We start from the raw sequence: 20471 nt of genomic DNA, 5'->3' as shown, positions 1-20471 counted from the left end.
GTCTGGACAGCGCCAGCTGCTTCCCATATTTCTCCACAAAGGTGAACCTCACACTATGGTGCCTCTGCATGCCGGCATGGTAGGCCGACATGTTAGAGGCACCGCAAGTAAAAAGGGGTACTCACCCCTCCCTAGTTCAGCTGTTGGCCACAGGCGATGAGGTGTGCGGCCGATGTTCCAGGTTGGTATGTTCCAGGTTGGTTTGTCCAGGGTCCCTTCTTGGTTCAGCCGCTGGGGCCAGAGGACAAGGTGCGCGACCAACGCACCAGCGAGGCCAGTCACGAATCTGCAAGAAATCAAACACAAAACAACAACTCAATGATGCCAAACAAATACAGAACAATGTCCTCCCAGATGTAGACAAAGAACCAGAGCCACAACAGGCAAAAGTTTTCCATCCAAGGGGAGGTGATCGCTGTCTAAGCAAAAAGGCCGAGAAGCGATCACTGATAAGAACAGATACTACACTTGACCGCTGCAAATTCCCCAAATGTGGGAATCTCGACTGCATAATTTGTGGTAGTGGGGGACTGCGTTCGCGCTCTCCCCTCATTATAGTGTTGAAAAAAGGTCAAAGACAACCTGGCTACAGCTTGCATGTGTGGCGGCTTCTTTGCTCCAGGAGAGACTTTCTGGTGCCAATGTCCTCCCAAGAACGTGTCCTTCCTTTGGGCTCGAAATATCTCTGTCCCTTGCATTGAGCCTCTCAGCGTGCCACACTCCAGAGCCAAGCAAGTTCAATATTGTCATATTTAGCGTCTTTGGCATTGAGTCCAAAAAAGATCCGCTGCTGATGTGCTGAAGTTTCTGCCCTCAATTGAAACCATCTGTTTTGGTTTCGAGATGCGTCTTTGTTTGTTTTTCCGCAAGGCAGGAGATGGGTGCACCGTTCCCGGAGGCGCTGCAATAACGGGTCGATGCGTGGAGTGAATGGGGCAAGCCCCTCTTTCAGCTTCCAGTGCTAAAAATCCATTTAATATATAGTCCCCGTATAGGGGACGTATCAGATATTAAACTGATAAGAACAGATACTACACTTGATCTTAGCCAAAAGGCCGAGAAACGATGACCCTTAAAGTTTGCTGCGGGAGATGGACTCGTTGCGCAGTCGCCGCAGGTCTTGGTGCGGCTCTTTTGACCTGGCGTAACAAAGGCGCTGGGTAGCTTGGATCGCCCAGGTGCTAATGACTGCTCTTGTCTTTCACAAACTCAGAATGCTCAGCCAAATGGCCAAGCCTACCAAAAATAGGTTGAACTCGTAGGTGTTCCTCTCCACGGAAGTCTTTAGTAAAAGGCGAAAGACTTATACGCTTTGAAGAGAAACCAGAGTTATTGTGGAGGCCGTCCTCGAGAACAGACACCACCATAGTTGTCCCAGTCCAAGCCCTCGCGGTGGCCCTCACTTGGCTTTTCCACATCCCAGGCCACACCCTTTCCCCCAGCTGCGCTAGCATGGTTCGTGGCTCTCACCTGTGGCTTCTTTGGCATTGAGTCCAAAAAAGATCCGCTGCTGATGTGCTGAAGTTTCTGCCGTCAATTGAAACCATCTGTTTTGGTTTCGAGATGCGTCTTTGTTTGTTTTTCCACAAGGCAGGAGATGGGTGCACCGTTCCCGGAGGCGCTGCAATACCGGGTCGATGCGTGGAGTGAACGGGGCAAGCCCCTCTTTCAGCTCCCAGTGTTAAAAATCCATTTAATATATAGTCCCCGTATAGGGGACGTATCAGATATTAAACTGATAAGAACAGATTTTTTTTTTTTTTTTTTTTATTATAACAAATCTTCAATTTACTTCATTCATATACACAATTTACAAACAAGTAAACAATTGACATTAAATACAACACATATAACACTTTTACTTTTCATACATGCAAATACAGTTAGGTGATCTGGTCTTCACCCCACCAGCCCTAAACCTCCCTTCCATCTTTCCAAAGCGGCGTGTTGTCCCCATTTCAGAATGTCCCTCTCCATTCTCCCCTTCATATCTGCCCTTACTTTTCCTATTATCCCCCTTATGCTGCTGCAGCATTTGTTCTTTGCAATATCCTGCCGAGCCAGCCAAAGATGTCTCTTGAGCAGGCTTACCACTAGCCAAACGGGGAAACTTGCCCAACATTTACCAGGACCCGAGCCCCTTTCAATCCCATCCCATGTCATTTTAAACCCAGGAAAACTCTGTCCTAACCACCCTTCTACTCTTCTCCATGCTCCCTGTGCGAATGTACAGTCCCACATGACATGTCTGATGGTCTCTTCATCCTTACAATCTGGCCTAGGGCACACCGGAGACCTTGCCAATCCATGACGGTACATGATTTCCCGCACTGGCAGGCACCTGAGCAGGCACAGCCAGTTAAGGTCCTTCAGCCTATTGTCCAGTCCCTTCGGCTGGATCCTCCTCCACACTTTGGATGGTATTCCAATAACAGGACCAACATTGATTTTCTCTCTGGCTTCTTGATATAGGGTTCTGTGATTGAGTTTTACCTCTGGCCCGGCAGCCTCCGGGTGAGCCCGAAGCCACTTTGCTGCATGGCGGTAGTGCCATGGCTGCTGTTCCGCCCTGGGCCCCAAATTGCTCCAGGCCATAAGCTCTCTTGCTTGATAAGAAAAGAAAAGGCGGATAAAAAAACCAGAAGGATGTACTACTGGGCCTGATACTTCCCTACATAAGGTTGAAACAAAGATGCAGTCCATCTTCAGAGTTAAATGTGGTACATCTCTCCCCCCTGCTTCGACCCCAGCCAGCATGCGGCCTCTTGCCACATACTCATATCTCCCACCCCATATGAAGCCAAACAAGAGGCGCATGAGAGGCCTCCTCATGCTGACCGGTAACGGATATATGTATGCGAGATATACAAGGGATGGCAATATATCTACCTTCAGCACTAATACCTTCCCTATGAAGGTCAACTGCCTACTCTTCCAGAGTGACACTTTCCTCTCTACGACCTCAAGCCGTCTTGCCCAACTCAGGGTAGCACTTTTAGTAGACTCAAACCTGACCCCCAGAACTTGTATAGGCCCTGGGCAGCAAGCAAGACCCCCTGGCACATCCATCCTTTCCCTCCATTTCCCAAAAAACTTCACAGAGGACTTTGCACAATTAAGCTTGGAACCGGATGCCCTGCCGAAGTCCTCCATGATTTGCAGCGAACGAATAAGGCACTCATCCCTATCCAGCAGCAAAGTGGTGTCATCTGCATACTGGGACAGTTTCACCCGTAAACCTCCACTGCCAGGCACTAGAAACCCTCCGACCCCTGTGTCGGCCCTGATGGCTGCAGCCAAAGGCTCCATATAGAGCACATAGAGCAGTGGTGAGAGAGGGCACCCTTGTCTCACACCTGATTGTAACCGGAAAACATCGCCTAGGTATCCGTTCACTACTACCCTGCTCCCCACGTCCATGTATAATGTGCGCAACCACCTTATAAAGACTTTACCAAACCCTAGCCTCTCCAATATGCTGAACATAAAATTCCACTGCACCCTGTCGAAAGCCTTGGTTTGGTCAAGAGCAACCAGCATGAGTGGCAGGTTTCTGTCCTCTGCCCAAGCTATCGCATCCCTTAGGAGCTGCAGGTTCCATCTTGTTGAACGCCCTGGCACTGCACATGTCTGGTCAACATGAACCAAATGGGGCATTGCTTCGCCTAGCCTATCAGTGAGTACTTTTGCCAGAAGTTTATAGTCCACACATAGCATGGTCAAAGGTCGCCAGTTGCCTATTTCAGTGCGATCTCCCTTCTTATACAGGAGGGAGATCACCCCGGTGGCTAAAGACCCGCTCATTTCTCCTGCCTGCAGCACCTCTGTCAGAACCTCCAACAATACTGGCCCTAGTATGCTCCAGAACTTTGCATACAATTCTACAGGTAAGCCATCGATTCCTGGCACCTTACCCTTGTTCATTCTGTTAAGCGCACCCTCCAATTCGCTAACCGTTAGCGGGAGCTCTAAAGCCTGCACTATGTCCCCTGGAACCTGGCGCTCAAGCAGTTCCAGGAAATCATCCCCTCTTCCCACATCTTTCTCCTTGAAACTGTCCCTGAAATGATCTGTGGCAACCCTCACCACCTGGCCCTCTTCGGTCACAACAATACCCTGACTGTCCCTAAACCCTGTCACCACCTGCCTTGATTTTTTTCCCCGTACCGAGCTGAAAAAAGCAGCAGAACATGTTTCTGACTGCTCAATGAACTCTGACCGTGATCTCGCCAGGAAAGCCCGGGCCTTGCCTTCAGCGACATGTCTGAGCCTTGCCTTCAAAGAATCGCATACATCTTGATTTATAGTGGAACCACAGTTCCCCTTTGCGTACTCACGCTCTAGGAGTCGCTGCAGATGAGACACCTCCCTCTTTGACTGTCTTGCCTTCCTTTTGCAATAACCTAAGCAGAAGGTCTTAATTCTGTCCTTGGCTACCTCCCACCACTCTAGTATCCCCTGACACAGCGGTTTGAGGCCCAACACTCCCTTAAAAAACAAAGGGAACTGTTGGTTGAAAAGCTTTTCCTCCAAAACACTGACATTTAGGCGCCAGTAACCAGGCCCAAACGTTTGTGCATCCAAATCTACTCGAAACAGCAGGCCATCGTGGTCAGAAAAGAAAACAGGGATGGTCTTACCTGTGATCAGGTTTAATGACCTGGAAAAAAACAAATAGTCCAAACGTTTTGCCACGCCTCTTGAGTTACGCCACGTTGGGCTGTCTATGTGTGGCTCGACCCCCTTACCCCCATCTACCAACCCACATCTAACCATACCCTAGGGACCAGAGGGTACAATGGTTGGACATTTACTACCGGCCGCGGTATGCCTAGTGTACAGGGTCCATATAACCGACTTAATGCATAGCGGGAAGTCGGTTATATAGACATCAACAGAATAAGTGTTTAACGGTGATTTAAACTAGTTTATGCGGGGAAAAGAGTGCTCAAAATCGGATTCAACAGGCCATCCACACCGACTCCCATTAAAAGTGATTGAAATGTACAGGAATCTGTCTATTTCAATCACATTTGATGACCCGTCCAGGGTGACTTTCTTCCCCAGGAATTAGTGTCTGAAAGCTGGCTAACATTACTTTAAATACAGTGTGCACATGGCTTTATTACCCATGAAATAGTGTGTGAAAGCTGGGTGAGTTTGATGTGAATTTAAGGAAGATATGGCCATTTCATCCACACCTCACGACTCCCATTAAAAGTGATTGAAATGTACAGGAATCTGTCCATTTCAATCACATTTGATGACCCGTCCAGGGTGACTTTCTTCCCCAGGAATTAGTGTCTGAAAGCTGGCTAACATTACTTTAAATACAGTGTGCACATGGCTTTATTACCCATGAAATAGTGTGTGAAAGCTGGGTGACTTTGATGTGAATTTAAGGAAGATATGGCCATTTCATCCACACCTCACGACTCCCATTAAAAGTGATTGAAATGTACAGGAATCTGTCCATTTCAATCACATTTGATGACCCGTCCAGGGTGACTTTCTTCCCCAGGAATTAGTGTCTGAAAGCTGGCTAACATTACTTTAAATACAGTGTGCACATGGCTTTATTACCCATGAAATAGTGTGTGAAAGCTGGGTGACTTTGATGTGAATTTAAGGAAGATATGGCCATTTCATCCACACCTCACGACTCCCATTAAAAGTGATTGAAATGTACAGGAATCTGTCCATTTCAATCACATTTGATGACCCGTCCAGGGTGACTTTCTTCCCCAGGAATTAGTGTCTGAAAGCTGGCTAACATTACTTTAAATACAGTGTGCACATGGCTTTATTACCCATGAAATAGTGTGTGAAAGCTGGGTGAGTTTGATGTGAATTTAAGGAAGATATGGCCATTTCATCCACACCTCACGACTCCCATTAAAAGTGATTGAAATGTACAGGAATCTGTCCATTTCAATCACATTTGATGACCCGTCCAGGGTGACTTTCTTCCCCAGGAATTAGTGTCTGAAAGCTGGCTAACATTACTTTAAATGCATGGTGCACATGGCTCTGTTACCCATGAATTAGTGTGTGAAAGATGGGTAACTTTGCTGTGAATTTAAGGGAGATATGGCCATTTCATCCACACCTCACGACTCCCATTCAAAGTGATTGAAATGTACAGCACTCTGTACATTTCAATCACATTTCACGACCTGTGTAGACTGGCTTTCTTACCCATTAGGTACACCGACAAAGGCACCTCTTCGGGGCCGCTCCAAGACCCCCAAAACACGGACTGAGGAGCTCCAGGATCCCTCCCATGTACCTCCAGAACCTCGAGCACCTTGGGTCCCCGGGCCCCCAAACTTAAGCACTCCCCCACGGACTAAACCAAGATGATCACACCCTCAAGAATCTCGTGCCCCTGGCTACACTTAAAGGGGGTCTACTTTGCGGTGCTTTGCCGTCCGCCCATCGGCACCCATAGTCGGCCTTCTTCACAGCAGCAGCACCCAACCTCCATGGAGGATTTTGCTCGTGCCCCTGGCTACACTTAAAGGGGGTCTACTTTGCGGTGCTTTGCCGTCCGCCCATCGGCACCCATAGTCGGCCTTCTTCACAGCAGCAGCACCCAACCTCCATGGAGGATTTTGCTCGTGCCCCTGGCTACACTTAAAGGGGGTCTACTTTGCGGTGCTTTGCCGTCCGCCCATCGGCACCCATAGTCGGCCTTCTTCACAGCAGCAGCACCCAACCTCCATGGAGGATTTTGCTCGTGCCACTGGCTACACTTAAAGGGGGTCTACTTTGCGGTGCTTTGCCGTCCGCCCATCGGCACCCATAGTCGGCCTTCTTCACAGCAGCAGCACCCAACCTCCATGGAGGATTTTGCTCGTGCTCCTGGCTACACTTAAAGGGGGTCTACTTTGCGGTGCTTTGCCGTCCGCCCATCGGCACCCATAGTCGGCCTTCTTCACAGCAGCAGCACCCAACCTCCATGGAGGATTTTGCTCGTGCCCCTGGCTACACTTAAAGGGGGTCTACTTTGCGGTGCTTTGCCGTCCGCCCATCGGCACCCATAGTCGGCCTTCTTCACAGCAGCAGCACCCAACCTCCATGGAGGATTTTGCTCGTGCCCCTGGCTACACTTAAAGGGGGTCTACTTTGCGGTGCTTTGCCGTCCGCCCATCGGCACCCATAGTCGGCCTTCTTCACAGCAGCAGCACCCAACCTCCATGGAGGATTTTGCTCGTGCCCCTGGCTACACTTAAAGGGGGTCTACTTTGCGGTGCTTTGCCGTCCGCCCATCGGCACCCATAGTCGGCCTTCTTCACAGCACCACCTGCCCTGCTGGAGGTTCACACTTTAACTTTTTTTACCCTCTTCTACCTTACAAATCATCCCACACTTGAGCACTCCTCACTCGGACTAAACACCTACATGCTACCACCAGAACCAGAATATCGTGCCCCTGGGGATCTTAAAGGAAGAAAACCCATAGTGGGATTTAAAAACAGAAGACTTAGTAATTTTAACAAACTTTATTTACAGTAATATTGACAGTAATAAATACATTCAAACAGGATATAACGTATTTACAAGGGGACTGATTACAACAACACACTGCATATTTACAAGTTGATCACTGGCAACAGTGGGTGAAGTTGGGGCAGAGTATGGCACCCTCTCTTCACCCATGTCTGAGGGGTTGTGTTCGGCCAGTGACTGGTCCCTCTTCGGGACATGTCTTGGTAGGGAGTCTTGGTAGGGAGCCGGGCTGTGCTCCTCTCCAGAGTTGTCACTGTCGATGTCAATACCCGCAAAAGTGTCTTCATTTCCCGCTGCTGCTGCTGTCGATGCCGCCGCCGCTGCTTGCAGTGACTCTGTGAAGAGCAACCGAATGTCCGCAGCCTCCTTCAAAGAAGGATTATTCGCGTAAAATTTGTCCGCAGTTGCAGTGTTGTGACACATGAAATCACTCACTCTTTGGCGGTTGCCTTTGTCTTGAAACCTCTTCGCATTATCGGCGTGGACTGTGCGGAGGTCGGTGAAGTTAATGGGACTGCGGAGCCCCACATCAGCCCATGCCAACCTCAGGGAGTAGGCAAGCTTCCTGAACGGGTTCTTCCCCTCTGTGTACAGAAAGTAACGGCTCTGGGTGCAGGTCAGCGTACCCTTAATTTCCAGCCACCTCTTCATCCATCCAAATTCTTCTGCGGTGAGGTACAGCTGCGCCTCCCCGAACGCGTTGGCCGTCTTGTGGTTACTTACCTGTTATGACAGAGATAAAGAGTGTCAATACAATGTCAATCATGCATATAACTGCCAGAATAAATACATTGATTAATAGCACTCACATGAACCAGGTAGCCGAAGGCAGTGCCAGTTGTATCCGCCTTTCGGACCTCGGCGTTGGTCATGTTGGAGTAGACCCCCGGACGGTGGCCATAAATGCAGCTCCAATGAAGAGTCATATACCCATAGAGCAGTGTCCGGGTCGCGGTAGTCGGATTGCTGGCCATCACATCCAGGAGCTGAGGGATGCGAGTGGTGGTCAAAGTCAAGCATGTCATTAGGTCGTTGTGGCTCGGCAGACCTTCCATCTTGTCACGCTTCACTTGCATCTGGTGGATAAGTACTTTTCTCTTCAGGGACTTCAGGATGGCAACTACTTCCCGTTTGATTAAAATCATGTCGGTTTGGCTGAGCCTGCTCCCCTTGCACGGTGTGTCGGCCATGTACTTGAGAAAGTGTGATATATTCTTGATGTAGAAGTCGGAGGTCGTGACCTGAAGGCTTGACTTCATCAGGCTCCGGGACCACCCGCGTATCCTCTTGAGATCCCTCAAAAAGAGCCAGTCAGACAGGCGATTGAAACCGTGTGCCATGAAACTGAGGAACGACTTCACTCTGCTTAGTTTGGAGACTGTGTTTTCCTGGAGCTTCACTGGTGGGTCGATACCTGCATAATGCTCCCGGTATCCTTGCAGATACTCCTCTGTGAAATATAAACAGTACTTTAATGACAACACATGATGTGTTACAGAAACTGCATGTGTCACATAGCCAAAACACTTACCCATGATCCGTGGGAATGTTATGTCCCGCATTATATTTCCCCGGCCCCTGCCCCGGAACCAGGGGGAATTTATGGGAGGGGAGGTTGACGAGGCCTCGGTATGGATGGATGCAGGCTCTGAGGAGCTGGATGAATGGGTGTGAGAGCCAGTGGGGGACTTGCTGCAGGCGGGAATGGGAGACGTGCTGCAGACGGAAATGGGAGACGTGCTGCAGGCAGGAATGGGAGACTTGCTGCAGGAGAGACCTTTCGACTTGGACAGCCTCGTTGGTGTCGACTCTGGTCGGGGTCGTTTCTTCAGAATGACCCGCTCTCGTTCCTCCCCATCGAACGCGGGCATGTCCCCGGCCCGCTGATCCATCCTCTGTCGCTTGTCCTTTATCCTCTGCTGCAACTTGCAGCGCAGGGATTTCACCTCAGCAGCATATATGTCCCGCTGAGCCCTCACTGCGTTAGCCTCCAGCCTCCATTCTTTGCAGTCCGGGTAGTCACATTCATTCACCGGGGACAAGGGTGGAGGTTGTGACAGTATATCGTCGTCTGCCACCGTGTCAACAGCCCAAGCGGTAATCATTTATATGGTGGGGTTTGTCATTCGGAGTTCATAAAGCTCCTTCTTGGCCACTGTCATTTTCATTTGATTTTGAACCACATGTAGTTCCTCCCGGGCCAGCTCAACATGGTCTCTGGCCAAGTGGCGATCCAGCCTTGTGCCGTGGTACTCGCATCCCAGAATGGTACAGGGATGGAGCCTAATGTTGGTCCGTCCGTTGGCCAACAACAGCAGAATTTTTCTTTCATCCAAGTTACGCACACCATGGTTCCTCTGTAGGTGCTTGCTCAGGGCACGGTAGGAGCTATTGCAGATCGGACAACGGACCGCCATCCGACCTGTATTCTTGAGCATTTCGGTACCGGGAAATGTCACCAGAATCGTGGGTAAAAAAGAAGGAAGCGTGAAAAGACTCACGAAAGACGCACTCAGCTTATTTTCAAATCAGTGTTTGTTTTCATTTGCATCATGGTGCGGTGTCCCATTTAGGCACTCGTTAGGCGGGCAGAGATCCCTGTAATCTCCCCTCACGTTCCTCCAGAGTCTGATTCTCCCAAAGGATACCCGACAGTTTCGGGTACGACCCAGAGGGCGCACGGTGGACGGCCAGGGCGAGGCCGCCACACCGCGCTGGAGTCAGGGTCCCGGTGAGGCGCAGGACGGAGCACCCGGCAGTAGCCTCCAGCAGACCCCCGCGCGGTTCCCTCGTCCCTCAGAAGAGGTGGAGAGGCGGAGGGGTGGGTCTTTTCATCTGCTGGCGGGTTGCCGGGATAACAGTATCCTCCGGGGAGGCATTGAACCCCTCTCAACTGCCCCCCCGGAGGAGGCAGGGGAGTCAGGTACCCAGAGGTTGCACGGCCAGGGCGAGGCCGCCACAACCAGAGAACCAGAAAAAAGGGGTGAAATGGGAAAAAAGTACCCCAAAATAGTGTTCCATAAGGCGGGTAGAGTCCCCTGACAACTCCCCATACCTTTCTCCAGGGTGGGAAAAAGTACAAGTCAACTTTTGGAAGAACCAGAGAAAAGGGTGAAAATGGATAAATTGTATCCGCAAATAGTGTTCCAAAAGGCAGGTAGAGTCCCCTGACAACTCCCCATACCTTTCTCCAGGGTGGGAAAAAGTACAAGTCAACTTTTGGAAGAACCAGAGAAAAGGGTGAAAATGGATAAATTGTATCCGAAAATAGTGTTCCAAAAGGCAGGTAGAGTCCCCTGACAACTCCCCATACCTTTCTCCAGGGTGGGAAAAAGTACAAGTCAACTTTTGGAAGAACCAGAGAAAAGGGTGAAAATGGATAAATTGTATCCGAAAATAGTGTTCCAAAAGGCAGGTAGAGTCCCCTGACAACTCCCCATACCTTTCTCCAGGGTGGGAAAAAGTACAAGTCAACTTTTGGAAGAACCAGAGAAAAGGGTGAAAATGGATAAATTGTATCCGAAAATAGTGTTCCAAAAGGCAGGTAGAGTCCCCTGACAACTCCCCCTACCTTTCTCCAGAGTCGGAAAAAGTCTAAGTTAACTTTTTGGAAGAACCATAAAAAGGGGTGAAAATGGATAAAATGTATCCCAAAATAGTGCCTCTTGAGGCGGGTAGAGTCCCCTGACAACTCCCCTTGCATTCCTCCAGACACCAGTTTGAAAACTTAAAGTTTTGTGAGAACCATGATTGGGGGTCCTCCAGGCAACAATTTCATCCGATCCAAAGTGCTCATGAGGCGGATACATTCCTCCATGATTTCCCCATCATGTGAAAATAGCTCGTTTTTTTCTAAGTGCTCTCAAAAACCGGGTTTCCGATTTCGTGCAGATGGTAGCTTGGAAAAGATGAATGCATTTTTTGGACGGAGGAGGGGAGCTCTCGTTTCCCCTCTCCGTTGTAAATTGCAACGGGGGAGTGCAAAAGTCTCCGGGGCTTCGTTCCGAAGCGCCGAAGACTTGACCCCCTCCCCCGTTGGCACTTAGCCGTTTTTCGAGAATTTTTTTTGCTTTCCACGGGTGGAGGCGCATGGCAGGCCGCATATGAGCTTCCAAATTCGGCCTGGAACGTCCGGGAATTATGGGTTAAGCTCCATATACTGACGACTCCCATTAAAAGTGATTGAAATGTACAGGAATCTGTCCATTTCAATCACATTTGACGACGCATGCAGGGTGACCCTGGCTACACTTAAAGGGGGTCTACTTTGCGGTGCTTTACCGTCCGCCCATCGGCACCCATAGTCGGCCTTATTCACAGCAGCAGCACCCAACCTCCATGGAGGATTTTGCTCGTGCCCCTGGCTACACTTAAAGGGGGTCTACTTTGCGGTGCTTTACCGTCCGCCCATCGGCACCCATAGTCGGCCTTATTCACAGCAGCAGCACCCAACCTCCATGGAGGATTTTGCTCGTGCCCCTGGCTACACTTAAAGGGGGTCTACTTTGCGGTGCTTTACCGTCCGCCCATCGGCACCCATAGTCGGCCTTATTCACAGCAGCACCACCCAACCTCCATGGAGGATTTTGCTCGTGCCCCTGGCTACACTTAAAGGGGGTCTACTTTGCGGTGCTTTACCGTCCGCCCATCGGCACCCATAGTCGGCCTTATTCACAGCAGCACCACCCAACCTCCAGTGGAGGATGTTATCATGCCCCTGGCAACACTGGTAAACACTGGTAACATATGTCTAGCCGCTGACAGGAACTTGACATCGGAACTTGACATCGCATTTCCATTGAGCGGACTCCCGTACATGGGAAGGGCAAGTCCCACGGTACCTCCGTTCATAAGGCTGACATTTGCCTTACATGAGTTGTGAAATATACTGGTCGCTGGCATCCCCTCCCCTCCCCAGCTCAACGTTAAAATCCCCCCCTATAATTACCTGTCTATTGGTAACAAGAAAAGGCTCCACTGATGTAAACAGATTAGTCCGCTCTGCTGGCGCCTGTGGTCCATATACCACAATGACCCGCAGCTTCCTTGTTCCCCATACGATGTCTGCCCCTATTGCCCTGCCCTGGTCAATAACAAAAACATCCTCCACCCTTATTTCCTTATAACAAAACAAAATCCCAACCCCCGTAGAGTGAACCCCCCCTACACTCCAAATTGAGTCCCCTTTCGTCCACTCCCTTGAAAACATTCCCACATCCCCCATGTCTCTCAGATGGACCTCTTGCAAAAAAACTATGGCTACATGCAAAGTGCCTACAAAATCAAAAACAGTCCTTCTTTTAACAGTGTTCCTCATTCCTCTCACATTCAAAGTGAGAACATCAAAATAACTTGTCATGAGGATGTAATGTTAAGCCTTAGCAACGTAAAGATTACCCACTCAATGTTCACGATGCATATGGGTCGTCACTGTCCATCTGGTCAGCCCATAACACGGGAAGCATACTTGAAGAGGTGGAGGGACACACCGTGCCTCCTTGTGTGTCATCCCCCAAAGGAGGCGGTTGCAGCAGTGGTTCAGCAGTTAGCTCCCGGACCAGTGGCAACCCTGATGGGAGCAAAGCCCCTACAACCCCTGGGTCCTCCTCCTTCATCCCTTCACCCAAACCATGGCCTTCGTCCACTTTGACCCTCCCCTGGTCACTGTCCTTCACTGGTCCCTCCCTCTTCTGCAGCCCATCTCCTTCACCCACCGCCGCCACCACCTCTTTGGCCTGCAACTTCCTCCTCGTTCCCTCAGTCTTTGACCTTTTGTTGTCTCCGATCTGCGAGCAGTCCCCATTGTCTGCTGAAGCCTCTGTTCCGAAAGCCTCCGCTATTTTACGTGCCCCTGTCTTGACACCCACCTCGGCTGCTACAGTTGAGTCTGTATTCCCCACAGGGCCTTTGTCCACGCTGTCAGCCCCCGAGCCGCCTCCTGGTCCCTGCTCCACTGTCACGGTCCCCCCCGTGCTCTCTGAAAACATAGCCTTCTGGCACTGAATAAGCCCTTCCAGAAGGTCCTCGAACTCCGTTTCCTTCCGGTTTTTGGCCCCGGCTACCTCCGCAAACGTCCTCCTGCGCTCGGGACAGCTTCGGTATAGATGGTCGATCCCACCACAGCCATGGCAGGCCTTTGGCACTGTACAGTCTTTGGCCTCATGTCCTCTTTGGCCACAAAACCGGCAGCTGGCGCCGCTGCACCCTCCATCCACATGGCCTGATTGTCTGCATCGCCTGCAGAAAGCTGGCTGGCGCGGGTAGAATAGGTACCCTCGATCTGCTCCAAGGCTGAAGGAGGCAGGCGGGTGCTTGAGGCCGTCAAAACTCTCTGGATCAGATTTAAGACGCACCTGGAACTGCCTTCGACCTGTCCAGATCCCCATGGTGTCCTTGACATGCCTTGCTGCAGTTAGCACTTCCCCATACAGCCTCAAAAAATCAGCCAGCGCTTTGTCAGTCACAAAGGGATTAAACATGTGGACCGTGATTGTCCTGAAATTTGGTCTGTCCAAATTTAAAACCTTGTAGCAGGCTAGCGGCTTTAGCATAGCAGCAGCAACACAGTCCTTAGATACTTTCGTGTATACTTGCTCGTCCTTTAGGGTGACGTCAAAAGCCTTCTCCTGCTGGTTCCATTGTAGGCAGTAGATGGCATCGACCTTCAGATTTAGCTGCTCCATGATGACTTTCCTGCAGAACCATGTCCTCGACACGACATCTTCCGCCGCAACAACTGCCTGAAAACGCAGTGTGAATCTCAGCCCGACTCTTGGGATCGGCTGACCATCATCGGCCCTCCCGGCCATCGCTCCTTTCTCCTCACGATTCGAAATGTCCTTCCTGGAAAAAATGATAAGAACAGATACTACACTTGATCTTAGCCAAAAGGCCGAGAAGCGATGACCCTTAAAGTTTGCTGCGGGAGACAGACTCATTGCGCAGTCGCTGCAGGTCTTGGTGCGGCTCTTTTGACCTGGTAGTGATGGCAGTTTGACACTGAAGCTTCGAACGGAGCTTCAACCCTGGACTTCCTATTCCATAGAAGCAGTGCTTCGAAGCTTGCTTCAAATCACGTGACATGTGACGTCCGAAGCAGCAACTGCTTCAAGTCACGTGACATGTGACGTCCGAACCAGCAACTGCTTCATTTCCTGAATGAATCAACTCACTGGTTCGCCGTCCAATCAGGTGATTCAATGCACTGCCTCGTCTCGATTCTGACTGGTTGAAACTGTTTGAATTTGAGCGTCACTTAGTAAGTGACACTTTATAACCGCTCAAAAAAATGCACAATTTGGCAATCTGTGGGATTGTCGTCGTAGTTTGCCTTGTTGCTGTGGAGTTGTTAGTATTGCGTTTGGATCATTATGGAGCCAGCCAGGAAGAGAGGTCGTTCTGAGATGTGGGATCACTATTATAGCTATGGTTTATCTCAAATCTATATTAAGTAGCATTAAAGTACAATTATGTATATGATCAATGTAGCCATTAGGCTATGGCTTTATAGACTGAAATTGCATTTTTATTTACAAATGCCTTTCTCTACAGGTCCAGTGCTTGGTGTGTTCAACTGAACTGAAGTATCATGGGAATACTTCCTCCATGATTAGGCACTTCACTGCCAAACATGGAGCTGCTGTGAACCAGGTGAACATACATGGTATGTATTATATTATTATTAACTAGTAACACTAACACAATATGCTATGACTGTATTCCATAACTCAGAAGTCTGCTTCTTTTGAGTGCAATTTCACATAAATCCTTATTTGCTTTTTTGGGTTTTGTTTTTATTCTTTGTCTTTATTTCTTTGTCTTAGTGGACCGGAAGCAAGAGCTGGATGGAGCTCTTGTGAATATGGTGGTGAAAGACTCGCAGCCTTTTTCCATCGTGGATGACTGTGGCTTCAAGGAGCTTGTGGCCTTGCTTGATCCTAGATACACTCTTCCATCCAGACGGGTTCTAAAGGAGATGGTGGTCAAGCGCTATGAGGAGGAGAAGACGAAGGCCAAGGCTGTCATGCAGAGGGTAGAGGCTGTGAGCCTGACTGCTGATATGTGGACCTCCATTAATATGGACGCATATCTAGCCGTGACCTGCCATTATGTGGATGACTCTGCAAAGCTGGCCACAGTGCTTCTGGGAGTGCTGCCTTTCCCTGAAGCTCATACAGCGGTTAACATCACTGCTGCAATGAGGTCTCTCATGGAGGAATGGGGCACTGAAGGCAAAGTGACCTCAATTGTGACGGATGCAGGAGCAAATATGGTTGCCTCTGTCAGAAGTTTAAATCTAAGACATGCACTTTGCTTTGCTCATTCACTTAATTTAGTGGTGAAGAAATCTCTGGATGCAACTCCTGGCCTACAAGACCTACGCACAAGGGCTAGAAAAGTAGTCACGTTCTTTAAAACCAGCACAACAGCAAAAGAGAAGCTCAGAGAAGTGCAGGAGCAGATGAATCGCCCTGTGCTGAAGCTCATTCAGGAAGTGGACACCCGCTGGAACAGCACCTACCTAATGCTACAATGCCTTTTCAAAGAGAGGCAGTCAGTGGGGGCAGCTCTTGCGATGCTGAAAACAGATGTGAGACCTCTGTCCTCTGAAGACTATGAAACAGCAGATGCATGCCTGCAATTGCTCTCCCCCTTTTTCCAGGCAACAGTGGAACTCTCCGAGGAGAAGAGAGTCTCAGGATCCAAGATCATCCCAATGACGAAAATGTTAATGCTATACTTGTACGACACAATTGGAAAAACAAGCCACGACATAGCAAAACTACTGGGACAGAACATGGTGTCAAATATGCAAAACAAGTTTGACACCACCGAGAGCCAAACTGCATTGACCCTGTCAACACTGCTGGATCCTAGATTCAAAACGATTGGATTCTACAATCAAGTCCAGGCAGCGGCATCTGTTAAACGACTGGCAGCGTTTTGCACACAACTGAGGAAGAACGCACAACCTGACACACCTACAGAAGAACAGCCCTCCACATCAGCTCAACCGGCACCAGCAAGTGTTGACAATCCATCATCCACAGGTAACGTTATAAATAGTTCATTGATAAAATGCAGGACAAAATAAGTATAAGTAAAACAATATATACACATTGAAACCTTTCAGTACTGGTGATTACAGTCATGTTTGTCTTTCAGGTCTTAACCTTTGGGAAACTCTGGACAGAGATGCTTCTGAAGCGAGGACAGCAAGGAATGCCACAGCAGATGCTACAGTGGAGGTGCAGCGGTACATGACTGATCCACCGCTGGAAAGATCGAAAGACCCACTGGCATACTGGGTGGACCATCAAAATGTGTATCCCAATCTGTTCAAACTGGCGAAACAATTTTTATGCATGCCAGCATCATCGGTTCCATCTGAGAGAGTGTTTTCAAAATGTGGGGAAATTGTGAGCAAGAAAAGAAATCGACTCAATCCAAAAACTGTTGAAAAAATAATGTTCCTGAATAAAAATCTTTGAGTGTTCCCCATCCCACATGAACACCCCCTGCCAAAGTTACACAAGCACACCATAATCTATGCCATATTTTCCCAGAACCCTCTCCTCAATAACACAATACACGCATTCATCCATCTTTATTTGTAAATGATATTCATGATACATACAGTTTATTTATATATTTATATACATATTTATTTATAGTTCTATATATATACATATTTATTTATAGTTCTATATATATATACACGTATATATTTATAGTTCTATATATATATATATATACATATTTATATTTATTTATACCTATTTCCGACACAATTGTCCAAGTGGTTCGACTGCTTCAAATCACGTGACATGTGACGGTCCAGGCAGCAACTGCTTCATTTCCTGAATGAATCACTTGACTGGTTCACGGTCCATTCACGCGATGCAATGCACTGCCTCGTCTCGATTCTGACAGGTGACAGGTTGACACAGTTTCAAATTTGAGCGCTTCAACACTTTATAACCGCTCTAAACAATGCGCAATGTGTGGGTTGTTGTTGCTGTTGAGTTGTTGTTGGCATTGCATTTGAATTGGATCATTATAGAGCAAGCCAGGAAGAAAGATAGGTCGTTATGGCTCGTGAAACACTTCGAAATGTGGAGAAGCTGTGAACAGAAAGAAAATGAGTAATATAAAAATATTTCAATGGTCTAAGGAATAGATAGCCCAGTGGGTAGAGCCGGCGGCCAGGGTGCGGCGATGTCCTCCGCGCAGCTGGTTCAAAGCCCGGAATAGTTAAACTTTTAATCATTGCTTTTCAACTTTAATACTTTAATGACTGATAAAAGGCCCTCTCAGCCCAAAAAAAGGTCCAGCACTCTCTAGTCTCTTCTCAATAACCCAATACACACAATTATCAATCTTTAATTGCAAATAGAACATGATATTCAGTCTTAGTGTGTGTGTGCATCGAATATTTTTCAGGCAAAGATACGTTAAACCCACTGCAACCTTGCACTTCGCCAGGAGAGGTCGCTGTAACTGAAGCTTCGAGAAATGAACCTATTTCCGACACAATTGTCCAAGTGGTTCGAAGCTTCATTCAAAGCTTCATTTTGCCATCACTATGACCTGGCGTAACATAGGCGCTGGGTAGCTTGGATCGCATAGGTACTAATGACTGCTCTTGTCTTTCACAAACTCAGCCAAATGGCCAAGCCTACCAAAAATAGGTTGAACTCGTAGGTGTTCCTCTCCACGGAAGTCTTTAGTAAAAGGCGAAAGACTTATACGCTTTGAAGAGAAACCAGAGTTATTGTGGAGGCCGTCCTCGAGAACAGACACCACCATAGTTGTCCCAGTCCAAGCCCTCGCGGTGGCCCATTTGGCTATAGAAGCGTGGTTGCTTGAAAAACAGTCTTTGTTGGCTGAACTTTTCGCCTCAACTGCCCTATGGTGGCTTTATAATTCAGCATTGGTGGTTCAGTGGTAGAATTCTCACCTGCCACGTGGGAGACCCGGGTCAGATTCCCGGCCAATGTAATAGACAGTTCTTTGTTGTCTGAAAATAAAGTATAATACCTACACCACTTGGACTCTGCTACAGCAAACATTACTGCCATTGGCGTCTGACTGCCCTAGCTATGCCCCCTGAAGTCCTAGAGATTCAACGAGGGTACCACTGGATGCGGAATAATTAGAGGTGGGGAAAAGCCATTGAGCCCGAACCGATTAGACGTTGTTATCAAAATATATGAATTAGTAGCACTTTTGGACAAATTAGCTTTTCATTGGAATAATATTGATATAAAATCAAGCATTTGAGTGACGCAACTGATATTCACAGCAAATGTTCCCCGCTATATGTAGTACACTGGTGTAGAATTTCAGGGTTCATGCTTAGGGTACTTCAATTCAGCATGCACTTGGTAGCTCTGTCATGATTGTTATAATGATGACCGTACGAAAGTTCAGTTGCCATGGTTCAGGTAAGCGCTTATCTGAAAGTGTTTACAAGGGCCTCTTGGTGGCATCCTCGTTCATGAGTTGATTGATGCTTGCCTCCTTTGGTGAATAAAGGCCGGCTGTTATTGAAAATTCTCCCCGTCGGGGAATCGAACCCCGGTCTTCTGCGTGACAAGCAGAGATACTGTCCACTATACTAACGAGGAACGCTCTAGCAGCATTCCTAGTATGTCAACCCTAGGTGGCGTTCTTCGAGGGGTTACAGGTCATATCCAGGATAGCATTTGGGTCCAGTATACAGTTGCTATCACGAAAGTCAATGACACTGCAGCCGTGACTGGATCCAGTGTAAAATCTCTCAGAGTCTCAGAAATCAACAAGGGATCCGTCGTTTTGAAGGTTTTCAATTAAATATCAATGTTGCATCTACGTGCAAATGTGTACTTAGCTTTTCAGCAGTTTCTGTAGTGTAGTGGTCATCACATTCGCCTCACACGCGAAAGATCCCTGGCTCAAAACCGGGCCCATGCTCGGTGCCTCAGCATAATTAGTTTTAGTTCATTTAAATGGAGTGATTTAAGGCCTTTTTGAAAAATCTACATCACCTGCTGAGTATTTAAGTGGAGTGGATAGAACATTTGTTTTTCTATCTAAATGTAGCATGCAGTAGCACCTGGATTGGGAACCTGGTAATCTGGTTTCCTCGTTGTACATTTTACCTGGTAATGATTAAGGATAGTAACATTGTAATATTAGAAATATCTTATTGTTCAATACATTATCAATCTGAAAATATCAATTAATTTATTTTATTTAGTGTGAAAGTGTAATCTGATCTGACAAAATATATTTGTCTAGTGTGAAAGTGTAATCTGATCTGACAAAATATATTTGTCACCACTATGTAACACATATCTATTCATCGGAAATATAAAAACAATCATTAATTGTACATCTGTAATCATCTGGTCATTCAATTCAAATGTTATCTTTGTACAAGAGCTCGAAGAACATGTCCTCCTGACTCGTTCTCCTCCTCTCTTTATGACACAGAATGTCTGGTGTGTGAAGGCATCCCGATACTGTAGATTAGCACTGAGGTGCTGATTGGCTCAAAACTCTTCTTCCCCAGAGCACCATATTTCAAACCCCCCAATTGCTCTGCTTTTTGTGGCTCATTCAGTGAGCACTTTATGATCTCCCAGTGAACCAGAGGCTCATCTGCCTGCATTCCTTCTGCTATCTGCTTGAGAGCAGAGCCTATTCCAAGTGGCACATCCAGATGCCACCCCCGTGATGGGAGAGGTTAGGAAGAAATCTGCCCTTCCAAGAACCATGGAGCCTCTGAAGCCATCGCTCGTCCTGCAGAGTTGTCTGTTTGGCCCCCCCCCCCGAGCAGAAAGATGAAGAAGCATCCCATCCCATCAGAAAGTTGAAGATTAGAATCCTCTCATCTCGAAAGACCTCGTGCCTCCTTGCCCGTGGCTGGGGGTGCTCTCTGCAGCCAGAGGGTGTGACCCTCTCTCTCTGACCCT

At 48.2% G+C, this 20471-nt stretch overlaps 1 protein-coding gene, 5 non-coding genes and 1 pseudogene across 6 annotated transcripts; 1 reads left to right on the top strand and 6 right to left on the bottom strand.

The window, feature by feature from the left end:
• Positions 1-876: 876 nt before the first annotated feature.
• On the bottom strand, positions 877-1067 carry LOC117441780 (U2 spliceosomal RNA). The gene has a single exon (XR_004551429.1). It is a non-coding gene; the product is annotated as a U2 spliceosomal RNA (small nuclear RNA).
• A 148-nt stretch (positions 1068-1215) lies between these two features.
• LOC117441783 (U5 spliceosomal RNA) lies at positions 1216-1332 on the bottom strand. Its single transcript, XR_004551431.1, has one exon. It is a non-coding gene; the product is annotated as a U5 spliceosomal RNA (small nuclear RNA).
• A 264-nt stretch (positions 1333-1596) lies between these two features.
• On the bottom strand, positions 1597-1781 carry LOC117441781 (U2 spliceosomal RNA). Its single transcript, XR_004551430.1, has one exon. It is a non-coding gene; the product is annotated as a U2 spliceosomal RNA (small nuclear RNA).
• A 12462-nt stretch (positions 1782-14243) lies between these two features.
• On the bottom strand, positions 14244-14416 carry LOC117441782 (U2 spliceosomal RNA; annotated as a pseudogene).
• Positions 14417-15373: 957 nt separating this feature from the next.
• LOC117441777 (E3 SUMO-protein ligase ZBED1-like) lies at positions 15374-16837 on the top strand (the record flags this gene model as incomplete). The annotated part of the gene is made up of 2 exons (XM_034077793.1): positions 15374-16562; positions 16678-16837. Coding segments are annotated over exons 1-2 (1349 nt in total), but the record flags the coding sequence as incomplete, so codon positions are not given.
• Positions 16838-18170: 1333 nt separating this feature from the next.
• Positions 18171-18286, bottom strand: LOC117441779 (U5 spliceosomal RNA). The gene has a single exon (XR_004551428.1). It is a non-coding gene; the product is annotated as a U5 spliceosomal RNA (small nuclear RNA).
• Positions 18287-19070: 784 nt separating this feature from the next.
• On the bottom strand, positions 19071-19142 carry trnad-guc (transfer RNA aspartic acid (anticodon GUC)). Its single transcript has one exon. It is a non-coding gene; the product is annotated as a tRNA-Asp (tRNA).
• Positions 19143-20471: the final 1329 nt, after the last annotated feature.

This window comes from Pseudochaenichthys georgianus, unplaced genomic scaffold (genome assembly GCF_902827115.2).
Source record: "Pseudochaenichthys georgianus unplaced genomic scaffold, fPseGeo1.2 scaffold_1983_arrow_ctg1, whole genome shotgun sequence".
NCBI classification, from domain to species: Eukaryota; Metazoa; Chordata; class Actinopteri; order Perciformes; family Channichthyidae; genus Pseudochaenichthys; species Pseudochaenichthys georgianus.
Note: the sequence above shows the minus strand (reverse complement) of the source record. Positions and strands in the feature narration are given on the sequence as shown.